Source organism: Balaenoptera ricei, chromosome 10 (assembly GCF_028023285.1).
Source record: "Balaenoptera ricei isolate mBalRic1 chromosome 10, mBalRic1.hap2, whole genome shotgun sequence".
NCBI classification, from domain to species: domain Eukaryota; kingdom Metazoa; phylum Chordata; class Mammalia; order Artiodactyla; family Balaenopteridae; genus Balaenoptera; species Balaenoptera ricei.
In genome coordinates, this window is record NC_082648.1 from 65,281,529 (window position 1) to 65,308,133 (window position 26,605).

Below are 26,605 nucleotides of genomic sequence, written 5' to 3' on the forward strand. Positions count from 1 at the left end.
CGAATGAACCTTGAGGACATTATACTAAGTGAAACAAACCAGTTACAAAAAGGCAAACGCTATGTGATTCCACTTATATGAGGTACTTAGAGTAATTAGAGTCATAAAGACAGGAAGTACAATGGTGGTTGCCAGGGGCTGGGGGCAGGGGAGTTTGGGGAGTTATTGTTTAATACATATAGAGTTTCAGTTTTACAAGATGAAAAGAGTTATAGGAATGAGTGGTTATGGTGTTGCACAGAAAAGTCAGTGTATTTAATACCACTGAATGGTACACTTAAAAATAGTTTGGATGGTAAATTTTATGTTATTTATATTTTATCATGATAAAAAGTGATGAGGGGTGTTGAAAGGATGTAAGTGCCAATTTGAAGGAGCTTCTAGTGATCAAATCCGAAACAAATTGAACAAGAAAATAATTGATGAGAGTAATGAATTATAACTCATAGAATAAAGCAGCTATCCACACTGATGTAAATAACTGAATACATAAATTGTGGAGAAGAGACAGCTTTTCCTTATGAAATAATTCCACTAAGCCCTTCCCTGTCAGACCATTTTTAAGGGGGCCCATATATGTTTAGTGACACTTTGAAAAATTTTTATAAAAGAGAAGGGCAGCTTGTTCCTTGGGAGTCATGTCTTCTGAGTTTATCTGATTAATCTGCCACTGAAGAAATGTAATATTAAAGAAATGTTGGCATGGAAAATTAAGTGTTTAAGAAAAAGAGGTGAGTCTCTGGGTACATAGACGGGAGGAAAAGGATAGAGAACAAAAGAGCATTACCTGGAGTAGAACAGCTCAGGACTTTAAGGAAGCAAGTCTTGAGGAGATGTGTGGCAAAGAGATTTGCATGGGAAAATTTGGGTTTGCAGTTAAAAACATGCCCTTTTCCTGGGTAGCCATGAACAAACCATGTCGAGTTAGAGATTCGTAGAAATTTAGATGGCCTTTAGATTTCTTATTTTACTGAGGAGGAATCTGAAGACCAGATGGATACAACTGACTTAAATCATAACTATTTGCTGCTATTATGTTGTTATTGTACAGTGATTTGTTGTTTAAAAGGGTTTTCTAATGAGATAAGAGATAGGAAGATACCTTGAAAATTATAATATACAAACGTGGTTAATTCATTTCAAAAATCAGTTATTCACTTTATTTATGATGTAGGTATTATTACTGCATTCCTTTCACTCATCCAACAAATATTTCCTGAAAACCCACTGTTCCAGGAAGGAGAGTAAAATGGTTCAAGGCACACTTTTAACTCTGAATCAAGCTGCCTCCTTCCACCATTTACTACCTATATGACCTTTGGTAGGTTGTTTCACCTTCGTATGTCTCAGTTTCCTTGTCTGTAAAGTGGAGAGAATGGAAGTCCCAAATTCACAGATTTTTGGTGAGGAGGTAATGAGATGGTACTTAGTGCAGAGCATGGCTTATAGAAAATGCTACATGTGTAAGCTATTGTTATAATCTGTAGTTCCTTTGAAAGAAGAGTATCAGGATGAATAACACTATCTATAAAAAGTGTTCATCTGTTCTTTTTGTATGAATTGTGAATAAATGTCCATCATATTAATGTAAGCAAAAAGTGAAAAGAAACATTAAAGCTGATTCTTTAATGTTCATCAGAGAAATTGTGGGTTCTGTACACCTTATTCCATTTATGGAATGACATGCCATACTCAAAAGGAAAAAATAACTTTCATGTTCGAAAATATGTATTTGAATCAAGTTGTACATTCATTTGTACAGTATTTTAACTAGAGATTTGGGGGCTTTAGGATTTAGTATGATTGTCAATAATTGATTTCATCCAGATATTTCAGAAGTTAAGTAATGTACTTTTTTCATATGAAAATATTCCTCTATTTCATTTGTTTTGAAAAGTATCTGATGGATGCTGTGTGTAGAGAAATATTTGGCAAACCTTGAATCATTTCAAAGACCCAAACTTAATTACTAAATATGATTAAAGATTATTCTCTCCCCTTCAAAAACAAAACAAAACAAAAATAACACACCTCCCACTTCAACAGTACACATTCTTCTATAGGATTACCATTGAAACAGAGTTTAAATCAGATAGAATTCATGTTCCTTTATTTGGGCTCACTATATGTTTTCAGGTCCTAGAAGAATAATAACTAGTCCTTGTAAGCATACAAGGAATTATCTTTATTGAGATGCTAAAACGTTTTTCTGTACTATTGCTGAACAAATTGAGTAAGAAATTGCTTTTATGTAAGGACATCAAAAGAAAATGTAAGTAGTACCTTAAACTACATATATAGCCATTGTTTTGGTTAAACTAAACTAGTAGTCTGTCATGTGACTTAATGTTGCTGAATTCATTTATGTAAATAGAATACATATTCATATTTTAAACAGAAGTAGGCAGATGTTTATATAGTGTTTCCTGTTTGCAATTTAAGGCCATGCTATCCATTGGAACCAGTACCTTCCTCCAGAGAATAGCACCAAGGTCACCTGTTTTTTGGTTGTTCTTTATTTACTTTTTTTTTTATTTCAAAATTGTATTATGCTAGTTGCTCTCTGTAAGTTGACTGTCAAGATTAAAGCTGTACCATTTAACAAGGAAAGTGATGCCTTCATTCTTCATGAATGGCTCTAAATCTAATAAAAAATCAATATGGTCCACTCTTGCTCTCCAAACATTCCCACACTGTTTCCTCTGCCCCAGTCCCTCTGTTTGGAAACTTTTTCCTCTTCTCTACCTTTCTCAGTTACAACATCAGTATCAAATGCATTAATCATATTTAGGGATTAGGTCATTATTATGAATGTGTGAAGTGACTAGTTTTAAGATAATAGCAAGTGTCCAGACAGGTTTGGAAATTGAGAATGCATATTTTGCCTAATAACAATTAAAACAGACAAAAGCAAGAAAATAAAACTATAACACCCCTCCTGATAGCCCACATGCCTAACATACACTCTCTGATGCTTAAATCTCTGGTCAGGTAGGCTGTCATAAGACCTGATCTAAGCTGAAGATCTGTTATTCTTCATGAACCCCTTCCCATGGTCCTTTTTCATTTGAAGTTATGCTACAAAAATTTAAATACAATAATTTTGCCAAAATTTTACTGAAGTAGATAATTGGGATCAGGATTAGCTTGCCATTTTCAAAAGTCTGTTTTCTAGAATACATTTGAGAAAATGTCATTTTATCGTGCTCTTATAAAGCGCTCAGTGCATATGCATTGAATGAAGGAATACCTGAGTTCGTTTATGAATAGTAAGAGCCGTTTGTAATTAACACATGTATCACTTGTAAACAAATTACATGGAGCTGAAGTGCTTTGAAGCATCTAGTACTTGTTGAAGTACTATTTATACTATTGATTTGCTCTGAGATTCCTTTCAAAACTAATATTAAACAGAAATTAAGTCCAATGTAATTCTGATTTCTGAATGTAAATTATTAGTGTGGATGGATTATTGGTGATTCAGATATTTTAAAATACTGTATTTCCCCATTATTAAACAGTCTTTTTTTGTTAAATATCTTTACATTATGTACAGAGCTAGATTTTCAGAAAGACAAATGTAGAATAATCCTTCACAAAATAATTGAATATTAAATGTCTTTGGTTGGCTAATACAGTCTTCCTTCCTCCCTTCCTCTCTTCCTTTCTGTTTCCTATCATATTTTCACAATCATTTATTAAACTGCATGCTAAGATAACTTACTCCTGAAGAGTAAAAATAAGATAGGCTCAACTGTCCCTAAGTAACATTGTCTTAGAGGAATACTGAAGTGGATATATCTCATTTGACTATATTTCCTATTTCTCAAGATATTTATACTCATTGTGAATGTTTAAACAGAAAAGAGTATACCTTTGCATTTCAGTTTTATTTCTTGATACCTAACATGTATGAGCATATTAAAACAACTTATTAGTAACTATCAAAATTTTTTCCATAATGAGATTAAGATTCTGTAAAACTCTAGTCCATTTGGAAATTGAATAACTGCATAAAGCATACCTTACATCTTCCTGAGTACTCTTCTTGAGCACTCCAAGAGTACGCTTGTGCAGTGGCAAGTTGTACGTGCTAGCAGAACTAGAAACTTAAAAAAAATTTTGGGCTGTTGTATTTCCACTTTATCAGTTCATCCAAATTTTATTTTTTTAAATTTTTATTTATTTATTTATTTATGGCTGTGTTGGGTCTTCGTTTCTGTGTGAGGGCTTTCTCTAGTTGCGGCAAGTGGGGGCCACTCTTCATCGCGGTGCGCGGGCCTCTCACTATCGCGGCCTCTCTTGTTGCGGAGCACAGGCTCCAGATGCGCAGGCTCAGTAGTTGTGGCTCACGGGCCCAGTTGCTCCGCGGCATGTGGGATCTTCCCAGACCAGGGCTCGAACCCGTGTCCCCTGCATTGGCAGGCGGATTCTCAACCACTGCACCACCAGGGAAGCCCCATCCAAATTTTATTGATGAACAAAAGAAAAAGGTTTTCAGTGTGTGATAGCAACATTCCAGTGGAGCAGAAGAGGAGCCATGCGATGCTGCGGGGGCATAGGGCCCAGGGATCCTCCTATATGGCTGAGGATAACTGTGGTAATAAGAAATTTCAAATGTCAGCGGCTTCGCACAACACAGGTTGATTTCTCACTTGTGTCATTTTCTGATGTGGGCCGGACCACTCTCCTTGGTGACTCTCCTTCACTCGTAACTCAGGGGTTCAAACTGTTTCCCTTTTAGCTACACAGATGGGAAAGAGTGTTAGGGACTTGCACTCAATGTATTTCACTGTCTAGTTCCAGAAGTAACATCCTGCTTTTGCTGTTGGTGAGAATGGTGAGAATGTAATCCCCTAAGCAATGTAATCCCAACCCTGTGGCTGAGAATTGTGGTCTTCCTATGTGCACAGGAGGAGAAAATGCTATGGTGAACATACAGCCTAGTTTCTTCTACGCCTACGGATAGTGATACATGAAAATACACTGCTGAAGAAAGAAAAAAAAAATATGCCCAAAGCAGGTTTTGTACTAGATACAAAATACTACTAACTTTCCCCAAAGGGGTTCTCCTCTCCCTGTCCTTTTACAAATCTTATTATGTAAGGGAATGACCTTCATTGAGGACTAGTGTTTCTTTGTTCTCTGTTCAAAATATATCACTAGTTCCTCTAGTAGAGAGTTTCCACAGTTTTATATGCTGGCCAGACTTCTGATTCTCTAATGCATACAGAGTTTATATTATTAAATATCATAAACTCTATTACTGCTGTCCAAAGGTGGGATATAATAACAAAGTAAAGTGTAGACCACTTGGGCTATAAAATGGTGACAAATCATGACTTAGGATGATCTGAAATCAAGGAGGGCCAAGAACATATCTTAACAAGGGGAATGTTCTTCTACTCAGAGTATCTGTAGGTTGCAATCCACTGATCAAACGAGTAAAGGGCCTTGGCTAAGAAAGTGGCAGAAATTGGGAGACAATGTACAAAATCTTAGAATATTAAAGTTGTAAGCATCCTTAGAGATTGTGGATTTAACCCTTCTGTTTTGAAGATCAAGAAATTGAGTTGAAACCATGAACAGTTACACATAAAAGTTTTTAAAACTTCTAATTCCAAATTCATGAAGTTCAAATTGTTTTCTTTAATATAGCATCCTGTCTTCTTTCTCTTCAGTATTATATATTGGTTCAATAATGTTGGCTAACCTCTCCTGTTTTCTTCCCTCCAAATTCAGTAGCTTAGAACAGCAAGCATTTATTTTCTTGTTAATGGATCAAGCTGGGCTTGACTGAGTTGGCCATCATGCTATGGGTTGGATTTAGGTTTTCTCCATATATTTCCTCTTTCTTCACAGACCAGTAGCACCCGAGGTTCCCAGGTTCCTTCCATCTCATTGCTCTGACATTCCAGTGTGGTGTCCTTGTTACATGGTATTCTGACCAGCACAACACTACATTCCAGCCCATGGGAATTGGGGGAAGAGAGAAAATTGCCACACAAGCAATTTCCTTTTGAAGTTATTTGAAAGTGGCACTGTCATTTCTGCTTGTATTCTATTGGCCATAGCATCGTGAAATGGTGAGACCTTGCCACCAGGGAAACTGGTTAATGTAGTCTCTCATTTTGGGGACCTATATACAGGTGAAACCTTGAGGATAAACAGAGAACAGATATTGGGTGACAATCAGCAGTGTCTGCTTTCAGGAAAGTTTGAACTAATTGTATCTATGGGGGAATGAGCATGGGTAGAAAAGAAGAAAAATGCTCCCTTACGCTTGGGAGGATCTATGTAGATGACAATCTTTCCACAGCAAGAAAACGAAAAAGATTTTTGAAACTTTTCTTAGCTCAGCAATTTTCAGTATAACTTTTATGATTACCTTGATTAAATGATTGTCTATTTGCTTTTGTAACAAGAAACAGCCATGTGTTTCAAATCTCCCTTATGGGAGCCTGTATTTTCTAAATAACCAAGTCCATGTGCAGACTAAATGTGAGAACCTGATCAAATGAAAAGTTTGATTAAAATGACATAATAAGGCCTTGCATGTTTAGAAGCACACATCATAATTTTATCCACATAATGTGTGCTATATCATCTGGGTTGTGACCTAAGTTATTGAAAATATTGTGTATGTGTGTGTTTTTCTTCTCTCTTCAGAGCTTAGAAACTCCATTTCAGAACTATTACTGAAGATTGAATTGATGTCAGCCAGGAAACTGTAATTTCCTGTCACTTGGACTTGAATTACTACATTGAGTTTTCAGGCAATAAACAAATTTAGCTAAAAGATGCAAGCTTTTTTCCGACTTATCATTAGTACCTAAGAATATGAATGTTTTATACTGTTCCATCTCCATTACAGATACGGTTATTGGCTCAGAATCATATTCAACCCTCTTTGCATCCCTTTATCTTGAACTAATCAAGTCCAAACTTCCTCCTGAAAACCCATGTATGTTGTTTTAAATGTGGGCTGCAGAGCCAATTTATCTGATAAAGCAAATAACGTACCATTTCCATTCTACAGAAATGAAGCAGAGCAGCCATGTTGCAGGGAACATAATGTTTTCCCCTGCTGTTATTATTTCTCTTGTGTATCACCGGTGGGAAAGATGGAATTTTACAAGAACGTAGTTTGCGAAGCATGATGCAAGGAGGTTTTTCTTCTTTTTTTTTTTTCAGTAATTTTCCTGCATACATGGTATACAAGAGAAAAATTTGTTTTGTCTTACAAAATTGGGTTGCAGTTTTCTGAAAACCCCCAAAATTTGTGTTGACTTTCTGGTTACCAGGTTCTCTGTGATACCTAAAAAGGGATACATTTATGTGTGTGTGTGGGGGGGTGGCATTTATGGGGCAACCAGTAGCACCAAGGCTCTGTTTCATGGTGTACAGCAGAGTAAGGTAGAGCATAAGGATGTCCTGGGGTTAACTTGATGGAGCTGAGAGGATGAGCTGGGAACTCAGCTTAGGGGGAGGGGGCAGGACAGAGCCTTAAGCATCTAATCTCTTCCTGGTCCTAGAACAATCTCTGACACATGGGAGGCTCTGGGGAAAAAAAACATTACTAAAGGAAGAGTCCCAAGGGGGAGGTCATCTTCTCATGGTGGGGGTCTTGAACTCACACAGTGGTCAAGTCAGGCATGTTCCAGGGCTACTTGGTATAGTGACTGTGTCTGTCAGTGGGAGATGTAGGGACAGTTTTTCCTTGTGCTGGATTGTACCAGTCACATTGCAAGACATTTATCATGCTCCCCCTCCCACCCAGTAAATGCCAGCGGTGTCACCAGTTAAATGGAACAACCAAAAAGAGCTCTCTCCTCCTGGCACATTGTCAAGTGCCACCTATGGGGAGGTTCTAGCCCTGCAGAAAACCATTTGCTATAGTTCCGAAGTTGGTTGGTTGGTTGGTTGGTTGGTTGGTTGGTTGGTTGGTTGATTTATCTATTATAAATACTTTTGCGTTCTGTAAATTCTCACTTTTGTTGTTGTTTTTTAACATTTCTTGTTTTTACTGTGAACTACTGTAAGTGTTAAGAAAAGCACAGTGAATAAGCATAGAGAATACATGGAATTAACACTTCTATGTACTCAACATCTAGTTTTGCCGCATTTTAACATTTGTCTTTAGAAATTTTTTGAAGACATGGGTTACTGCATCATTATTAAAGCTTCCTTTGCAATCCTCCCCAATCTCATTTCTATATCCTCACCCCAGGAAAAAACCTGCTATCTCGATTTCAGATTTCTCATTTCTTACATGTTTTTATGCTTTTACCATATTTCTGTGTATTTCTAAATGGTATTTGGTGTTTCTTTACATGTTTTTAAACTTATTATAAGTGATATTAAACTCTATTTTGTTCAGCTTCCTTACTTGATGCATGGCTATGTTATCAAGATTTGTCTATGAGACATGTGGAGCTTTAGATTATTCATTTTAAAAGCTATAAACCATGTAATATAAATATATGCCACAATTCACTTATTTAAAATTTCTGATACTTGGATATTTAGAATATTTCTAATTTTTTAAAAATCAGTGCCAAGGATGCTATAATGAACATGCTCACACACGTCCTTTAGTGTATACATGTCTCCCTAGGAATTCAACTGAAGATCTGCTGACATTTAACTATACTAAGTTTTGCCAGATTACTCACTATAGTGCTTGCCCTATACCAATACAGCAGTTACACACCCACTGGCAGTTCATGAAAATTTTTGTATTATCTTTTCCAACATTTACTGTTGGTAACATTTAAAAAATTTTAACAATCCATTGTGTGGGACATAATTTGTTTTTAAAAACTTTGTATTTCCCCAGTTACTACTTTTCATGTGTTTATCGGCCATCCATGGTTCCTATTGTGGACATTGCCTGTTCATATGATTTGCTCCTTTTTTCTACTGGGTCTTGTGTCTTCTTTGTTTGTAGTTTTTTGATAAGAGTTCTCTTTTTAGTATGTACACATGCACATATGTATATGTATAATGTAAATAGATTTTCCAAGTCTCTGGCTTTTCTATGTTATATGCTTACTTTTTGTTGTACAAATGGCTGTGGTCAATTTTTTCAATCTCTTTTATTAGATTAGCGTTTTTTCTGTAGTATGTAAAATTTTTTTTTCTATTAGTCTTATATTTTTCTATGTGGATAACCACTTATCCCAGAATCAGTTTTTAAAATTGTCATTTCTTTCCTCATTGTATTACTTATTAAATAGTCTTTATGTGGGTATGTGTATTTCTATTTCTGAGCTATATATTTTATTCCAGTATTTATTGATCTTTTACTTTGTCCAATACCTTTATGTCTTAAATATCTTTGTTTTATGTAAATCTTGATGTTTATGAAAGCATGCATTTTTCAAAATTGTCTTGGCTAGCCTTATCCCTTTGTTCTTATATATGAATTTAATAATCCTTTTGAGTTACATAAAAGTTATACATTGAAATTTTGATTGGAACTGAATTGAACTTACAGAATAATTAGAATACAACTGTCATCTTTAAGCTATTCAGTCCTCTTACCCATGAACATGTTATATCTCTCCATTTATATAGATAATTTTTATGCCTTTCAATTTAAAATCAGACCGTTCTATATAAAGATCTTATTTTTTTTCTAGTTTTATCTATAAGGATATTATATTCTGTGTATCTCTTACTAATGGAATTGGTTTTAAAATTATATTTTCTTTCACTATTTTTATTGTTGTTGCTGCTATAAAGGTGTATATTTTGTTGGTATATTGTAAATGATAGACTTGTTTATTTCTTCTAAATAATTTAAAAATAAATTTTCTCAAACTCTCCATATAATCAATAATATTATATGCAAATACTTTTTCTACCTTTTCTATTCTTACTATTTTATTTTATTTTTTGTCTTGTGATAAGTGCGTATGGTATAAAGGTTTATTGAATGGGTGACAGACATCTTTATCTTATTCCTGACTTTTAAGAGACTTATTTCATTCATGGTTTTATACTTTAACTGTATCTTTATTTATAAATATTGCTTAACAATGATTTACATTGTTTTAAATTTTATATAAATGGTATCATTCTATATATTCTTCTGTTCACCATTAATAAGATATTCTCTGCTGTAGTTATTTGGCTTCTTTCTATTCCTATTTCTATTATTTAGAATTTTCTTTTTACATTTAAATCATGAATGGGTATTGATGTTTATCAAAAACTTTTTAAAACATTTTTTGTAATAGTCATATTATTCCAGTAGTTTTCTAATAGTTGTATAGTGGTAGAGTTCTTTATTACATGGAACACTGGAGTCACGGGTCTGGGACCCTTTGGTAGGAGGGCAAGGAGAACTTCTGGCCCCAACGCCATTTTCTACTGGAGCAACTTCTTATCTTAACCCTTTCCATTTGGGCCTGGATCCTTTTCTTTGCATTTTAGAAATACTGATTTAGCTACATAGAGATTACAGTTGACACGAACAACATGTATTTGAACTGTGTGTGTCCACTTACTTGTGGATTTTTTTCACTAAATGCACACTACGTTACTACACTATCCAAGGTTGTTTGAATCTGGATGTGGAACCATAGCTATGGAGAGCTGACTGTGAAGTTATGCTGGGATTTTCTACTGCACTGAGGGGTTGGCTCCCTTAACCTCCACTTTGTTCAGAGGTCAACTGTATTTAACAATTCATTATCAGAATTCAAAACATAAACAATGGCCATTTCACCTCTGATTAGTGGTTAAAATTCCAAAAGAAATTTCCAGTCATTTTTCAATGGTTTCTGGATCTGGTTTTATTACCCACTCAACAGTACGGACACAGGGACTGTTGATTCTTTTGCATTCTCTTTGACTTAAATAGAGGTCATAGAGCCTGGGAAAAATATGTGAAATAAAGTGAACCTCTATTTTCTTCATTTGTAAACACAAAGAGTCCAGAAAGCCTGAATTAGGATATGGAGTTATGGATGATTAAAAATCCCAGTGTTGAGCTGGGCTTTATTTCGGGCAAGTACGTGAATTGGGACACATAAGCACAGACACCCCTCCATAGAGCAAAAGAAAGTAATGAACTACTGCTACGTAAAACTACACAGATGAATCCTCCAGATTTAATGTTGAAAAAAGAAAAGCAAATTGAGGACACACTGTATGATTCCACTTAATATGAAGTTTCAAGAACAGAGAAAACAGATCTATGGTGATAAAACAGATCGGTGGTTACCTTTAGGACTATTAAGGGAGAAGGGGAATTAGGGAGTCTCCTGGAGTTTTGGAAATGTTTTGTATCTTGATGTGGGTGGTGCTTAACTGAGTGAATCATAGGCTATATACACTTAAGATTTTTGTACTTTGAGTGTGATGCCTTAAATAAAAAGAGAATGGCTAAAATAATTTCAGAAAGGGCTTATTGCCATTTCTAAACTTATATATATGTTTTTGATGAAAAGAGACAATTTTGGTACAGCCTTTTTTGGGTTTATAGGAAATTACAGTTGACCCTTGAACAACAAAGGTTTGAACTGTGCAGGTCCACTTATATGTGATGTTTTTCAAGAAATATGTACTACACTATTACACGATCCACGATAGATTGAATCCACGGATGTGGAGGGCTGACTGCAAAGTGGATTATCAACTGTGTGAGGGTCGGTGCTCCTAAAACCCACATTGGTCAGGGTCACCTGTATTGGTTGGAGTATATATTTATACAGTCATGTATGTACGTATGCATATTTCATATGTTTTTTTCAGAATCATAAGAATCCCTTTATGAATGGCTACCAGCCTCCAGGCGTTGTGTCAGACCTTGGGGGTTTTGAGAAAGTATATAGGGGTTGACAGTCCAGTGGGTGATGAGTAACTAGGTAAGCGTGATAGTATGGGGGAAGTCTATAAATACTAGTAGAACATTGGGGAAGAAGGGGCCAACTTGTCTGGAGTAGGGTTGGGAGCATAAAGAAAGTGGAGCCTTTGGAGAGGAAATGGATTTGAGAGACTTTTTAACGGCAAGTGGGAGTTTGCAAAGTGGATGTGTGGGACTTATGGCCAAGTTGTAGAATGCTCAAGTTGTAGAATGAGATATTGTACTCAGGAACTTAAGGTTTTTGGTGTAACTATAAAAAAAATAAGCACGGAAGTGGTAATATATGAAGCTGGAAAGTTAAGAAGGGATCATGATAGGGTAGAGTGTTGAATGACATGCTAAGGAATTTTGATTTTGATTTTCTTTTTGGCTTTAGGGGTTAGGGAACTGTTGAAGAATTTGAATTGTGTCATGATCATGTTTGCATTTTTTGAGATAATTTTGGCAGTAGTACCTAAGACAATTTCATTCTTTCCTGGAGGTATGCCTTTGGTGCTTTTCTCAATTTATGTAACTTCTATGAGTGATCTCTTTAGACTGATGACTCCTAAATCCAAATCTCTATTCCAAACTTCTGTCCTTTTTCTTCAGACTTCTGAGTAGAATTGTTTGTCTGTCCCTGGATGGAAATTTGGCTTAGTTCCTGTTTTTGTTCACCTTTAGATAATATAAGCTTTATGATCACTTTAGGTCACAAAACAAGTTTCAATTCAAAATTTAGAATATTTATTTCAATATGTTTATAAACACATCAGTATTCAAAAGCTCTTCCTCTTCAACCAAACCAAGACAGGGTACCAGTGCCCCTCCTTGCCCCACTTTAGCCAGTTGGAAAGAACCTTCTTTGTTCACCTCCTCACCCACTCACTAGGGTCTTTGTAGGGGAAGTGAGGAAGAGACGAGAGGTATAGAGGTAGAAATTTCTTATTGGCTGATACTGGCTTTATGGCCAGTATTGGCTTAATGGCTTCATTGTCTATAGGCCTGGGGGATATTTAAAACTAACTCTTTTGGTTACTTGCCTGAGATGTTTGAAGATTTCACTGTCGGGTCCCTCTGATCTCACCTCCCTTGATCTGGGTAATGACCTCTCCTTGAGAATGAACATTTCGGATCTCTCCTTTGCTTCTCTTCCCAGCAGTACCTACAGCCTCCTCCTGCAGGAGTCCCTTACCTACCCTGGCAAATTACTCTTTTGAGCAGGATCCCTTTCCTTTCATAAGTGAATTCAGGCAAACATTCCTACCACAGTTCCTATCCTAAGATGCATATACATCTTTGATCTACGATCAGACAAGGCTACAATTTACTTCTCAGATGCATTACCCTACCCTGCTGCCACAGGCCACCTTACCTCACTCAGGTACTGGGCTTCTGTGTTTTCTCAGTTGCAGGGAACATACAAATGGAAGGAAGCTCTCTGAGTGGTCCCCTTAAAATCCTCGTGAGAAGGATATTTTAGGAAGTAGCACATACCCCAGTCACTCAAAAATCATTTCAAAAATCTCACATTCATGATGTTTTTCATCCTGAATCTAAGTGAGGGACTTCTAGATGAGTTTGAGCAAGATGGAAACCTTCTCTTAAGCTATAGAAAAATGAAAGTATTTATACTTAACGCATAAAGTAAATGGATTTCACTACCGAACCCAACCACTGAATTCTATTCAGTAAGAGTAGAAGAGAATTAATATGACATATTGACAGTTACCTCCATATGAGAGAATAACCTGTGAGAATCTTTTCAGTATACATAATCTGTTCTTTTTTTGCCAGTTAGTTTAGTTTTATCATAAATGGTTTTTATTCCATGAAAGTAAGCATAAGTTATATTAGATTCTTTATGCATTTAAAATGAACTGAAGTCATATTCAAATTAATTTTTATATGCATAATATTCAATACATTCTGTCCACATGAAATTGCCTTTTATCATTGGTGTAAACTCGTCCATATGCTTAGGTTTTGATGTTGGACAAAGTTGAAGAGTACGCTGATACTCCTTGGTTTTATTTAAATCTGACTCCCCACTGGACTGTAAACTCTGTAAAGACAAGGACTAGATTTGAAATTTGGCTATTTTGGGCCTGCACCATGCTGAGTACATATTAGGCACTCAGTGCTATGTGTCTTTTAGATGTCTTTTAACACTGTAATTAAAGGTATTAGGTAAGGTGGGTAAATTTAAATAACTTAGAGAATTAATGGTACTTTGGAAATTCTATTTTATACTGATATAAATATATATGTATAAAAAGTATGGTTGATAGACTACAATAACTCATCACTCTAAAGAAGGTAGGAGAGATGTTTGAAGTCAAGAGATGAATACATTTTTTGACAGTTAATAGACCATGTCTTGGTAAGGCTGACATTGTTCTCAGACAAAACTCTGTGCCATAATCAAACAGCTGGTCCATACCCTTAGAAAAGAAGAACAATGCCCACTAGTAACAAGTTTAATTAGTCTAACTTGAATTTTTGTTGTTGTTGTTGCTTGCTGGGGAGACTAAAGACACGGGAATACTAAAGACATAGAGGTATCTGTGTTTTTTCTTAGCTAAATTTTTTATTATGAAGTATGTTAGACATCAGGAAAACTGCACAGAATGTAAATTTACAGCTCACTGAGTTGTTATAAAGCTAACATCCATGTAATGCCCACTTAAGTCAAAAAATGGAATACTGATAGCGCTCCAAACTCCAATCAAAACCCCTTCCTTCCCCCTCACCAAAGGTAACCACTCTCCTGACTTCTAACACTATAGTAGAGTTTTACAAGATTTTGAACTTTATAAAAATGGAATCATACAGTATACACTTTTTTGTTTGGACTTTAAATTCTTAGTGTGTTTGAGGTTCATCCATGTTGATATGTATATCTATAGTTTATTCATTTTATTTAATGTATAGTTATCCTTTGTATAAATATACCACAAATTATTTACCTATTCTAATGTTGTTGTGTTGTTTCCAGTTGTGTTTTTTTTTTTTTTTTTTTTGCCATTCTGAAGAAACTTTCTTGTACGTATCTCTTTTTTTTTTTTTTTTTTAATCAATTTCCCTCCTTTCTTTTTTTTTAAAATTTATTTATTTATTTATTTATGGCTGTGTTGGGTCTTCGTTTCTGTGCGAGGGCTTTCTCCAGTTGCGGAGAGCGGGGGCCACTCTTCATCGCGGTGCGCGGGCCTCTCATTATCGCGGCCTCCCGTTGCGGGGCACAGGCTCCAGACGCGCAGGCTCAGTAGTTGTGGCTCACGGGCCCAGTTGCTCCGCGGCATGTGGGATCTTCCCAGACCAGGGCTCGAACCCGCGTCCCCTGCATTGGCAGGCAGATTCTCAACCACTGCGCCACCAGGGAAGCCCTGTACGTATCTCTTGATGCACCTATGCATATGTTTTTTTAACAGTACGTGCCTAGGAGTATTATTGTTGAGTTATATAGTATAAGTATCTTCAAATGTAGTAGGAAATACTAATTTTTTTTCAAGATAGTTGTACCCATTTATACTCTGACCAGCAGTGTTATTGTTCCTCCATGTCTTTGCCAACAGTTGGTTTTGTCATTTTTTGTTATTTTGATCCATTTAGGTAAATGAAAGTTCATATCTCATTATGGTTTACATTAGCGTTTTTCTGATTGCTAAGGATGGTGTTCATTTCTCATGTGCTTACTGGCCATTTGTACATCCTCTTTTTTCTCAATTTTATTTTTAAATAATTGCAGGTTTACAGGAAGTGGCAGAAGCAGTTACCACCTGGTTTCCTCCAATGGTGACATCTTGCATAACTGTAGAGCAATGTCAAAGCCTGGAGATTGGTATCAATATGATCCACTGAGTTGATTCCTATTTCAACAGCGTTATATACACTCATCTGTGTGTGTATGTGTATTGTTCCATGCAATTTTATCACACGTGTAGGTTCATACAACCACTTCTGCAATCAAGATTCAACATTGTTCTCTTACTACAAGGCTTCCTTGTGTCATGCCTTTTAGGCAACCTTACCTTCTCTCTCCATCCCTAACCCGTAGCAACCACTAATCTGTTCTCCATCTCTATTTTTATTATTACTTTTGGAGTGCTTATTCAAATATATTTCACTGTTGCCTGTCTTTGCTCGATTTTTGGGTGTTTTTACGTGTAGTTATATGTGTAACAAGTACATTTTCCTACTCTATGGGTTGCATTTATATTTTCTTATTGGTACAATCTGATGAATAAAAGTTCTTGATTTTAATCTAATCTTAGTTATATTTTTTCTTTATGTTTAGTGACTTTTGTTTAAGAAATCTTTCCCTTCCCTTAGATCATGAAAATATTTTCCCAGAAGCCTTATTGTTTTGTCTACAATCCGCCTGGAATTGATTATTGGTGTGAAGTAGAGGTCAAGTTTTATTTTTTTCCATATGAATAGCCAATTGACCCAGAACTCTTTATTGAAAAGACTTTTTCCCCACAGCTTTGCAATTTCAGCTTTGTAATTAATCATGTGACCATGTGTGTTAAGAGTCCTTCTCTGGGCTCTTGCATTCCATTGGTGAACTTGTCTACCCTTGTACCAGTTACATGCCTTTTTATTTACTGTTGGTTGATAATAGGTCTTCACATCTGGTAAAGCAAATAGTTGCAACTTGTTCTTCATGAGTGTCCTGGATTTTCTTGGTCTTTTACATTTCCATATATATTTTAGGAGCATCTTCTAGAGTTGTAAAAAGAAAACTGGGGATTTTGATTAGTAATGCACTGAATCTATAAATCCTTTAGGCATGAGTTGGCAGTTCTACAGTACTGAATCTTAGTTTATTAATAAGCCCTCTATTCATCTAGATATTTATTTTTTGATGGTGTTTTATTGCCTTATCATAAAGTTTTGACCGTCTTCTATGAGATTCATTCCAAGATATTTGTTATTCTAAGTGACAGCGTAAAATAGTATCTTTTTAGAGTTTCATTTTCTGAGTATTTGTTGCTGTTATAAAGAAATATAAAGGAATGTTGTATATTTGTATCCAGGAAAATTGCTGAACACATTAATTCTAGTAATTTATCTCTTGATTTTTTAGTAGTTTCTATATATATCATCATGACATTTGCAAATACAGTTTTTTTTTCTTCCTTTCTAATGCTTATACCGCTTGCCTGCATCCTTCTCCATCCCTCCCCCTCCTTCCCTCTGTCTCTGTCTCTGTTTCTCTCCCTCTCTCATATTTTCTTGTCTCACTGCATGGCTAGGACTTTAAGTACAATATAGAATAGACATCATGTTAGCAGGTATTTATGTGTTATTCCTGAGCAAATGGAAAATCTTTAACTTTTCACCCATAAGTATGTGTTTGCTATAGATATTTTATGAATATACTTTATCAGATAAAGGACGATTATGAAAGTCTCTTTCCAGTCCTCATTTGCCAAGAGGTTTTTGCTTGGATCACGAATCAATGTTTAATTTGTCAGATTATATTTCTGCAGCAATAGAGATGAACATATCATTGTTCTTCCTTGTTTTGTTAATGTGGTGAATTACACTGATTGATTTTCAAATCTTAAACCAGTCTTTTATTCCTGGGGTGATACCATCCTGGAATTGATGTATGATTCATTTTATATTTTACTGGATTCAGTTTGCTAGTATTCCTTTAGGACAGTTACTTCTATGTCCATCAGTGAGATTGGCTTGGAATTTTCTGGATTTTAGTAAGCATCTTTTGTTTGCTTTACAAATTCTTTTATCTTCCCCATGTCTAAAGTGCTTCTCTTGTGGGATTTGCTATCTTAGGTAATGATATCATTGTCCCTATGCTCATGCACCCTTAAACCACACACATGTCCAATCAATTACCAATTCCGTCAACTCCTCCTTTTATGTACTATGTCACTCAGTTTTGTCATTCTTTCCCACCGGTCAGCTCCTACACTAGTTCAGAATGCTGTTGTCTCTTTGATGGTTCTAACAATCCCTAGAAGGTTTCTCTTGCCACAGGTTTTGTTCTCTCCCATCTATTTTCCATATTTTAGTTAAGACAAACTTTTAAAATAAAAAATTATTTTATGTTACATTCTTTCTTAAACATTTGCAGTGGCTTCTCATTGAATTTCTTTGAATTCCTTGGATGGACTGTGTTTTCTCCTATGTCCAAGCCTTTGCCTGTGCAGTTTCCTTTGCTGGTAACATTCACATAGTACACAAACTATGTACTACATAGTATGTAGTAAAAATACCTAAGCAGCAGAGCAGAGGAGTTGTAGAAGGAGCAAGGCTTGGCAAAAGAATGACTAGTCAGGAAACAGTTCAGGAGCTGATCTTCAAGCGTTATCTGTCTACTTTATCATTTGTCGTATGCTTGGCCTGGCATGTTTTGTGGTACCTGGAGATGAGTTCTTAAAGAGAGCGTGCCATGCTCGACCCTTGTGCTCATTTCTGGATAGCACATTTTATGGGTCATGTCACAAGTAAAGCCGTTTAAGTAATAACCAGGGTAGTGAGGAATTGTTGAAGGCACTAGGGATGGTTAACCCACTAAGGTGATACTTGAAGGACTGTCAGATGAAAAGGGAAGTTTAAAAGATTTTGTGTACATTGAGGACTACAAGGATGTAAATAATTGCAAATGTACAGACACATTCAGGAAGGCAGACTTCATCTCCAAATTAGGAAGAACAATTTAAAGACTGGAACTGCTCCAGTATGGAAAGAGCTGCCTTCTGAGACACCAAGTTTCCTCTTGTTTGATGTATTCATGCAGTGATTGGTCAGTTACATAAAGGGGATATATATATATATATATATTAGATCAGTGGTTCCAAGACTCAGGCCATATCTCAGACTAATTAAATCACAGTCTCTGGGGATGAGACATAAGAGTCAGTAGTTTTTGAAGCTTCCCAGATGATTCCAAAATGCAGACAAGTTTGGGAAGAGCCCTGTATTAGCGGGAGGTTTCAACTCTTCCGTGGTTTTCTTGCATCAGAATTGTTTAGAAGAGATGGAAAAACAACAACAAAACCCAGAACAGATTTGCAGGCACTGCCGTGTAGCTTCTGAATTAGCAGGGTTGCGTGGACCCCGGGAATCTATGTGATTAAGATTATTACCAGTAGATTCAGTTTTCTGGCTGGGTTTGGAAACCACTGGATTATAAGGAGAGTGCCCTGTGCATTCGTAATCTAGCAAGGCACTTAATAAACTCATTTATGGTATCCTTGTGGACAATAAAATACGTAATATGAATTGACACAGCTATGTCTAGGACAAAGAATGTGTTTTGGAGCCAAAGGTATCTGAATTCAAATTCTAGTCCTGTTACACTTTTTTGACTAGACTTACAAAATTTACTCACCCTCTCAATCTCCTCATCTTAAAATAGAGTAATAAGAACCATTTTATAGATTCATTTTAAAGTTTAAATAAAGTTGTTTATGAAAAGTGTCAGTCTAGCATAGTGTCTAGTTATATTGGGCTCTTTTCTGAATTCTGTAGTTCTATGAATGCTGAAATTAATGAGGGGGACCATGGAGCATATACATGTTTGGTGAATGTATGTGTATTCCCTGTTGATTTTTTGCTTTGATGTGCTATGAATCCCTGGTTTTAATCTCTTTTGGTTCAGGTATTATAATTGGTATCTTAAAGACCATAGGGTTAAAGAATAATGCCTTTCACTTGCTATTACTTTTATGTGAAATATAATCCATGCCTACAATCTTTTTCTAAATTGGACATTTCAGATACGAAGTTTTCATTAATTGTACTATAAGTAGTGGGGGAGAATTAACTGTGTGCTTATTTTTTCTTATCACAGGTTTACAGGAACTGTGTAATTATTTATTAAAATGGAAAACTGTGAAGAAAGAAAAAGATAGCAGTTGGAGTTAAAATTCCTGGATGAATATTTTGCTTTTGAGAAGTCCACATTTAAAACCATATGCTGATTTGGAAAGTCCCAGGAGTAAATTACACAATTCATGTTTTCCATTCAATCAATGGATTTTTTAATCATTCCTTGGAGTTGATGAAGTTCAGACACGGTGCGTGATGGGAAATGTGGCATTCCAGTGTTTTCCTGGTGATTGCATCTTGGATTAGTTTGCTGCTTTTCTGAAGAGATTCCATTGTGAAGGGTAAGAACCTAATGTGATGGATTTATCTTCAGAGATGAACAGACATGGAAAGAATCCAGTGAGTCACAAGCTAGAAGATCAGAAGAAGGTAATACAAATACATTTCCTTTTGCTTGGTCATTTTTGTTTTTGCTTACATAGAATTTTATAAATTGAAAATGAATGTGCTTTGAGAGATAAAATAACATAGTATTTCATGGAAATTAATCCTGTAGCCAAGTGTTGCTATGGGTCTGGATTTCATTATCAGTTAGTGGTTTTGTTTCTAAAGTCTTCTGAATTCATCCATCCAGTGGGTTTGTAAAGGATTCTGCTGTGTTTGCTCACCCTTGACTTGATTCTAGTGACATGCTGGCCTGACCTCATGTGAACAGTTTTCTGAGATCCAGGATGATCTGAGATCCAGGATGTCCTGGGGCATCTCTGGAGTAATGGAGCAAGTTAGAGCTCTCCTAAAAGAGAACACCTGCCTTGCTGTTATTAGGAGGCATAGTTGGCATTTGAAATTCTCTGATTTCATGTCCTTGGTGCACATCAGCTTCTCATTTTTCCAGCTAGCCTAGAAAGAGAGTTGTGAGGCAACTGTGAGCTTTGGTTTGCCTCTTCATGTGTGATGTCTAAGGAACTAATGGAAAATATCAAGAAAGGACTGTGCTAATATATATTTTTAAATGGTCTTAGAGAGCTTCTGAGTAGGAAGCTGGGAATTGAATACTGAGGGTCACATTTCAACCTCATTTTTCTACCTTTTTAGAAACTCTTACCTGCTAAACTGTTGCACTGTTGTGAGAGCACTTATCAGAAGGGTCAGAGATGGTGCCCAGCAGAGAAAGCCTGCTCATAATGAAATATATTCTCTTTTGTGGTGCCTTTCATTGAATCCATTAGTACAGGAGATGCGTGTGGGGACCCACTGGCTAAGGCACGAAAGCAAGGAATAGTGAGATAATAGAAAGAAGATTTTTAGCTAGAACTGGGTCTCAGGGGCATGATTAAGGTTTGTTTTTACATCTGTCTCAGAAATTATTTACTACTCACTTTGTACTCCCAGAAGACACCTAGCTCTTTCACAGTTTTAGAGGTAAGAAATTTAGAAGAGGCCATAAAGAGTCAACAGCTTATTAATTTGTTCTGATCTTATGACCAGTGCCATGGATTGGGGGCTACACGGATCGGATCCCTTTGCATCAATCCAGGCAGAAATGGATGGATTATTTGTGCCAGTTTGGTTCCTTCATTGAATTTACCTTCAGTATAAGTAAATCTCAGAAAACACTAAGTACTATAAAATCTAAGATGCCTGGTCAGTTTTCAGTTCATTGTGGGTATAAATTTCTGCACAAATAAGTGTGTTACCAAGAATGCTGTTGGTGTTTTAAACGGTCGGCATTTTCTTTTTGCTGTTGTTAGCACTAAGGGTGTTAATCCGAAAGAGTTGGCAAGCTAAGTTTCCGTCTAAAGCATGCCCTTCAATTTCTTAACTACTGAGGAGCCTTTAATCCTTTTTCTCTATTCACATTTTTAAAATGTCCTTCACACTGATGGTAATTTGCGTACTGTATTAGGCTAGTGAAGAGTGTGAATGAAAAATATTGCCTGCCATATCATTAAAAACGGATGTTGCAGCCATCAAGCCATCACATTGTAGCTGCCCCAACAGTGAGCCCTGAGGGAACTCAGGATAGAAACAGGATGCCCACCATCAGCCACTGCAACTACCCCTGAAGATGCACCCTGAGGAGACTCAGGTTGAGAAAGCATAGGATGCTGGCCCCAGATAGCTGAGGTGCATATCAAAGGAATGATTTCAGTGAGCCCTGACTCTTGCATCTTCCCATACATAGAAAAGCACTAAATTCCTTAACTTGAGGTATCTGGTTTTCTTTAATTAACAGTAACCTTTTGACGTTTTGACTGCCTGGTCTTTGTTGCAAAAAAGTCTTCAGTTTCGTCCGCCCGAATAAAACAGAATTCTCAACTTTTAGGTTGTTCATTATTTTTCAGTTGACAAGAGGGAAGTGGGTTAGGTAAGCAATTAATACTACAGAGTTCTGATTTTTGATAGAAGCCCTGCTTTTCTGGCAAGAAAGCAAAGTACCTCTACAAGTGCTATCCTTTCACTTCCCAAATAAGAGATATTTTTGCAAACACAGAATGGATTGCAAGCTAAAGAATGGAATGAAATGGAATGGAATGAATTTTAAAAGTCATTTGGAAAATTTCTTGAATGGAACTTTAAATAATGGTCTGTAATGATGCTTAGCCACCCAGGCCAATTCACGAAGGACTGTTTAGCACATAAAGAATATAAAAGTTTAGACAAACGATGAGGATCCATGATTCTGTGGAAAAAATATTTAAAAACAGCTTGGTGTTGTGGTACAAGAGGATCCCTATTTCCCTGTAGCTTTACCTTCTAGTTGGTAGGGAGATGGGGGAGGAATGAACATTTTCATTGAGCAGTATCAAGGTGGAAAATGGGGTTCTAATGATCTCCTGGCCACCCAATTGGTGTAGGCATTTGCAGTGAATAAGTCAGAAACTCAGATGTTGATTGATCAGTTGATCAATCCTTAAGATTTCAATTTGTTAAGTGTCAGCAGGAATACCTAGTCTAATGACAGATTTGTGAGTTTGTATTAAGGAGAAAAATGAAATGTAGCATCATAAATCTTTATAGACTAAGCTTTGGGCACAATCCTGACACCACACAATTGCCAGTAGAGATTATAAGATCATTCATGTAATTACTTTAAGTGTTTGTAGTCCTCTGTGATGAATTAATTTAACAGGCACAGTGTTTTACATCAGTGAAATAAAATGCATCAATTCTAACTCACAACTTGAAAATACAGAGGTGAAACATTTTTCTGGTATTACTGAAAAATGTGTCCTTTTCACAGTTTGACATATGTATGGTAGACATTCAAAGCAAGCTGTGTTTAACTGGCTTGAGTATAGGCTCCTATTTTGTGCTCTGCACAACCGATTTCTTGTTCAGTATATAAATAGTTCACTAGCTTTTGTTCTTAATTTAAAATATGTGGATTTGTACTTATTTTGCTCTGCTTCTAAGTAGAAACTTTTAGGATGCTGAGCATGAGAGTTTGTGAATGTGTGTTTTACTGTAATGAGTAGGTAAATGTCAGGGAAGAGATCATTTGTGGAGTACTTGCTATATACCACGCACATGCTTGGTCCTTTCTGATTTATTAAGAAAGTACCTTCTTACAAAGATAAAAACTGCTTTTACCTCTTTAAGATATTCGGTCCTGTAAACATTAATGATCAGTTCCTCAAGAATATACATACCAAAAGATACATACACACATTATTATTCAAAATTAAAGGGTTCAAAATTGTGTGTGAATTCTCTTGGACTTCTTTTAAGTAATGCCTCATCACCTCACTAAGTCTGAACATAGGAAAACATACTTGAAAGTTAAAAAGCTATCATCTCCACAGATCCTATATTGAAGTGCTCTTCATTATGGATAAACCAGAAATGTGGCTCTTATAGGAATTGAGAATACTTCTAAGAATTTCAAATCAACTTGGATTAGTGCAGGAGTAGGTGGAATTCAGTTGTCTTTTTGATTCCTGTGATTTTTATCAGTAGACCTTTCAGTTAGTATTGGCCCATAATCCTCCTCTTGGCATTCAGCTTCTGGAATGTCCCAGATGGGAGAATTATGATGGCATCGAAAAGCTCCTGAATGACCATAATGAGGTGTTTATTTTTGGAAACTTTACCTTTTGACCCTTGTTTGCTCATTGATGCCAGCGAAGTTAGTATATTGCTTTCCACTAATTGTATTGCTTTGTGGAATTATTTCTGCAAAAGCTCCTGGAACAGTGAAAGCCCTAAGGTACAAATGTCACTTCTGTATAATTACTTGTGACCTTGAACTGAAAAGCACAGCTCAGTAGATTTCACTGTCAGTCTAATTGCAGCAGTTTGCTGTCCAGACAGCCCTGGGACACTGCTTTATTGCTCCATGGATATTTTGTATATTAAACCAAACAATTTGTCATAGTCAACAATTTACTAGGTACTGCTGAAAAGGGTAGCAGGATACACATTTTGAAATTATGGCAGTGACATACAATAAATATAGAGTGACCTGTTGGAATTATTTTGTTCCTCTATTCTCTAAACCAGAAAGGGATGAGCAGTATTATTGCATATATGCGGAGGTACTTACTTTTATGGAAATGTCCAAGATGGTTGCCATCTCAGTTTGTCACTTCCTAAAATCATGTCTTTTACATGTTAGCATTATTTTCACACTGCCATGCAAAAAAACTCAAGATAAATTCCAACACATCATGTCTTTCTTTCTAAGAGATGACGCTGATTTCAGAAGTGACATACTCCGGGTGTAGTGAATAAGAGTGTTTAAGATGTGGAAAATCATGGAAAATGAGAGCAATGATTGTGTTTATTAATAGAAAAGGGAATACTGATGGAGCAAGCCTATTATTTTAAGGGCAGCCCCTGTGATGTTGTGGACTTAAAATCAAGTTTAAGTGGGGAGTTAGAGAAAGCATCATCTGTAAGTGACAGTGAGTGCTTCATCACTGTCTATCCGCATAGACTAGTTTTGTTCTTTTTTTTTTCTGTTGACATCATGCAGAAGTATGATCCAGGTGTGTGTATCTGTATATGACTGTGTTGGGCTACTCTAATAATTTTACTGAAAAATCTTACCCACTTATGGTTGCCACTGCTTTATAGAGTAAAACTACTTTATCAATTTAAAGCTAGCCTAATATTTATTTTTATTTTCTTTTAGTGTGCTGATTCTTTTAATTTAGACTACATTTGTTGCATTTTCTTGCAGTGATGGTAAAACAACATCGTATAAGAGTTAAGAAGTGTATTGGGATTATTCTCACAGGTGTTGAGGACTACTTGAAATTATGTTGGAGACTGATGAAAGATCTGTCTTCTTAAGATAAAATACAAAGATAAATTGCTATGGAAGAGAGGCTTAGGATAGATTCAGCCCTTCATTCTTTGATATTCTTGAAGGTTGGACTCATTACACGGTGCTTTATCTTTATAAATCTGCCTGACTTCTTTTTTGTTAGTGTGTACAATATATGTTAAAAGGACCATGAGGGAGGATGAGGTTTCTGAAGCAAAACCACATCGTTTATTAATCCTCCAGTCCTGAAGCATGAGCGCTAATAGGAATGGATTGTCTGGGGGTTTCAACGAAATTGACTAGTCATCTCGTTACCGATTATTCAAACTCTTAATTTTTGAAATATAGTTGACCCTTTATTAACACCTGGTTTGAACTGTGTGGGTCTGCTTACATGCAGATTTTTTTCAGTGAATATGTACTACAGTACACGGTCCATGGTTGGTTGAAACCTCAGACTCAGAACCTCAGGTACAGAGGGTGAGTGGAAAATTATAGGTGGATTTTTGACTGCGAGGGGATCAATGCCCCTAACTTTTGTGTATTCAAGGGACAACTGTACATTGAGCAGCCATTTTGCACTGTTATTATATAAATCTGGAATACAGGTATGGGCACAAATATGAATATCAGGTTCACTAAGAAACTAGTACTGGCATTGTGGCACATTGTGATGCCGATTAAGACTGCCCGTAATTTCTTCCTCTGCCCCTTCGTCTTTTATAAAAAGGATGCTATAAACAGCCGTCTCTAAGCCACTTGACCTGGAGTTCTCTAAGGATGAATTAGATAAGGTGAGCTCTTTTTCTGCTCAGAAGTGATTCTAGAAGCTTCTCTTTCAAATCTGAACTTGGATAGAACCTCCTTTAAAACTTCCTCTATTATATCATTCGTGTTCCTCAAATAGACTTCTGAAAGTTTGTATGGCCACTGGCCTTTTTGCTTCTGACTACATATATTTTCAGTGTAAACAGACTTGGGATAACAGAAAGAGCTGGAAATAGATAAAAGTAAACATTGTACTGAACCATGCTTCATGGTTCTTCTCATTTGTTGTAAACTAGACCATGTTCTTTTTCCTGATTGGTGGATTTAAAACATCAACAGATATAATGACCACATAATCTGCATATAAATAAAGAGACAAAATAGACAAGTCTGAAATACATGATACTTGAGTTATATATGTTTTGAACATTTTGAAGGCAGAATTATATATAAAGTGTTATTATGGTTATTAGTTGTCATAAATTATGATCTCAGTATTAATACAAACATATAAGGTTTAGTAAATTTTAATTCCTGTTTTTTCATAAATACCTTCCTCTGTCTTGATATTAGCACATGAGTTATTCAAGCTTTTATTATTTCATGACGGAATGACTGGGACTAATCTTTTTCTAAAATATATTGAAAAAATATGTACACATACAATGTAGAAAACTTGTACTACGCTAATGCACTGATTTGTTCTCACCTTTTTATACATATATCATTATATTTTAAACATATATTTATACCTATTATATATAAATACATAACTTTTAAAAGCAAATTTTATAATATTTGCTGCCCTGCCTTGAATGGCCAATCATATCATTGTTAGTTTCTCTTTAAGATTCTGTTTCTAAAGGGGCTGGGACTGTTCTCCATTTGACTGTAGAAACATATACATT

The 26,605-nt window shown here is 36.0% G+C and overlaps 1 protein-coding gene across 1 annotated transcript in view; it reads left to right on the forward strand.

The window, feature by feature from the left end:
- Positions 1 to 19,988: 19,988 nt before the first annotated feature.
- The window catches only part of NAV3 (neuron navigator 3), a 584,734-nt gene continuing 578,117 nt past the window's right edge, over positions 19,989 to 26,605 (forward strand). Inside the window, exon 1 of the mRNA XM_059936568.1 lies at positions 19,989 to 20,086. Within this exon, the coding sequence (XP_059792551.1) occupies positions 20,015 to 20,086 (72 nt within the window). The 5' untranslated portion in view covers positions 19,989 to 20,014. The remainder of the gene's footprint in view (positions 20,087 to 26,605) is intronic.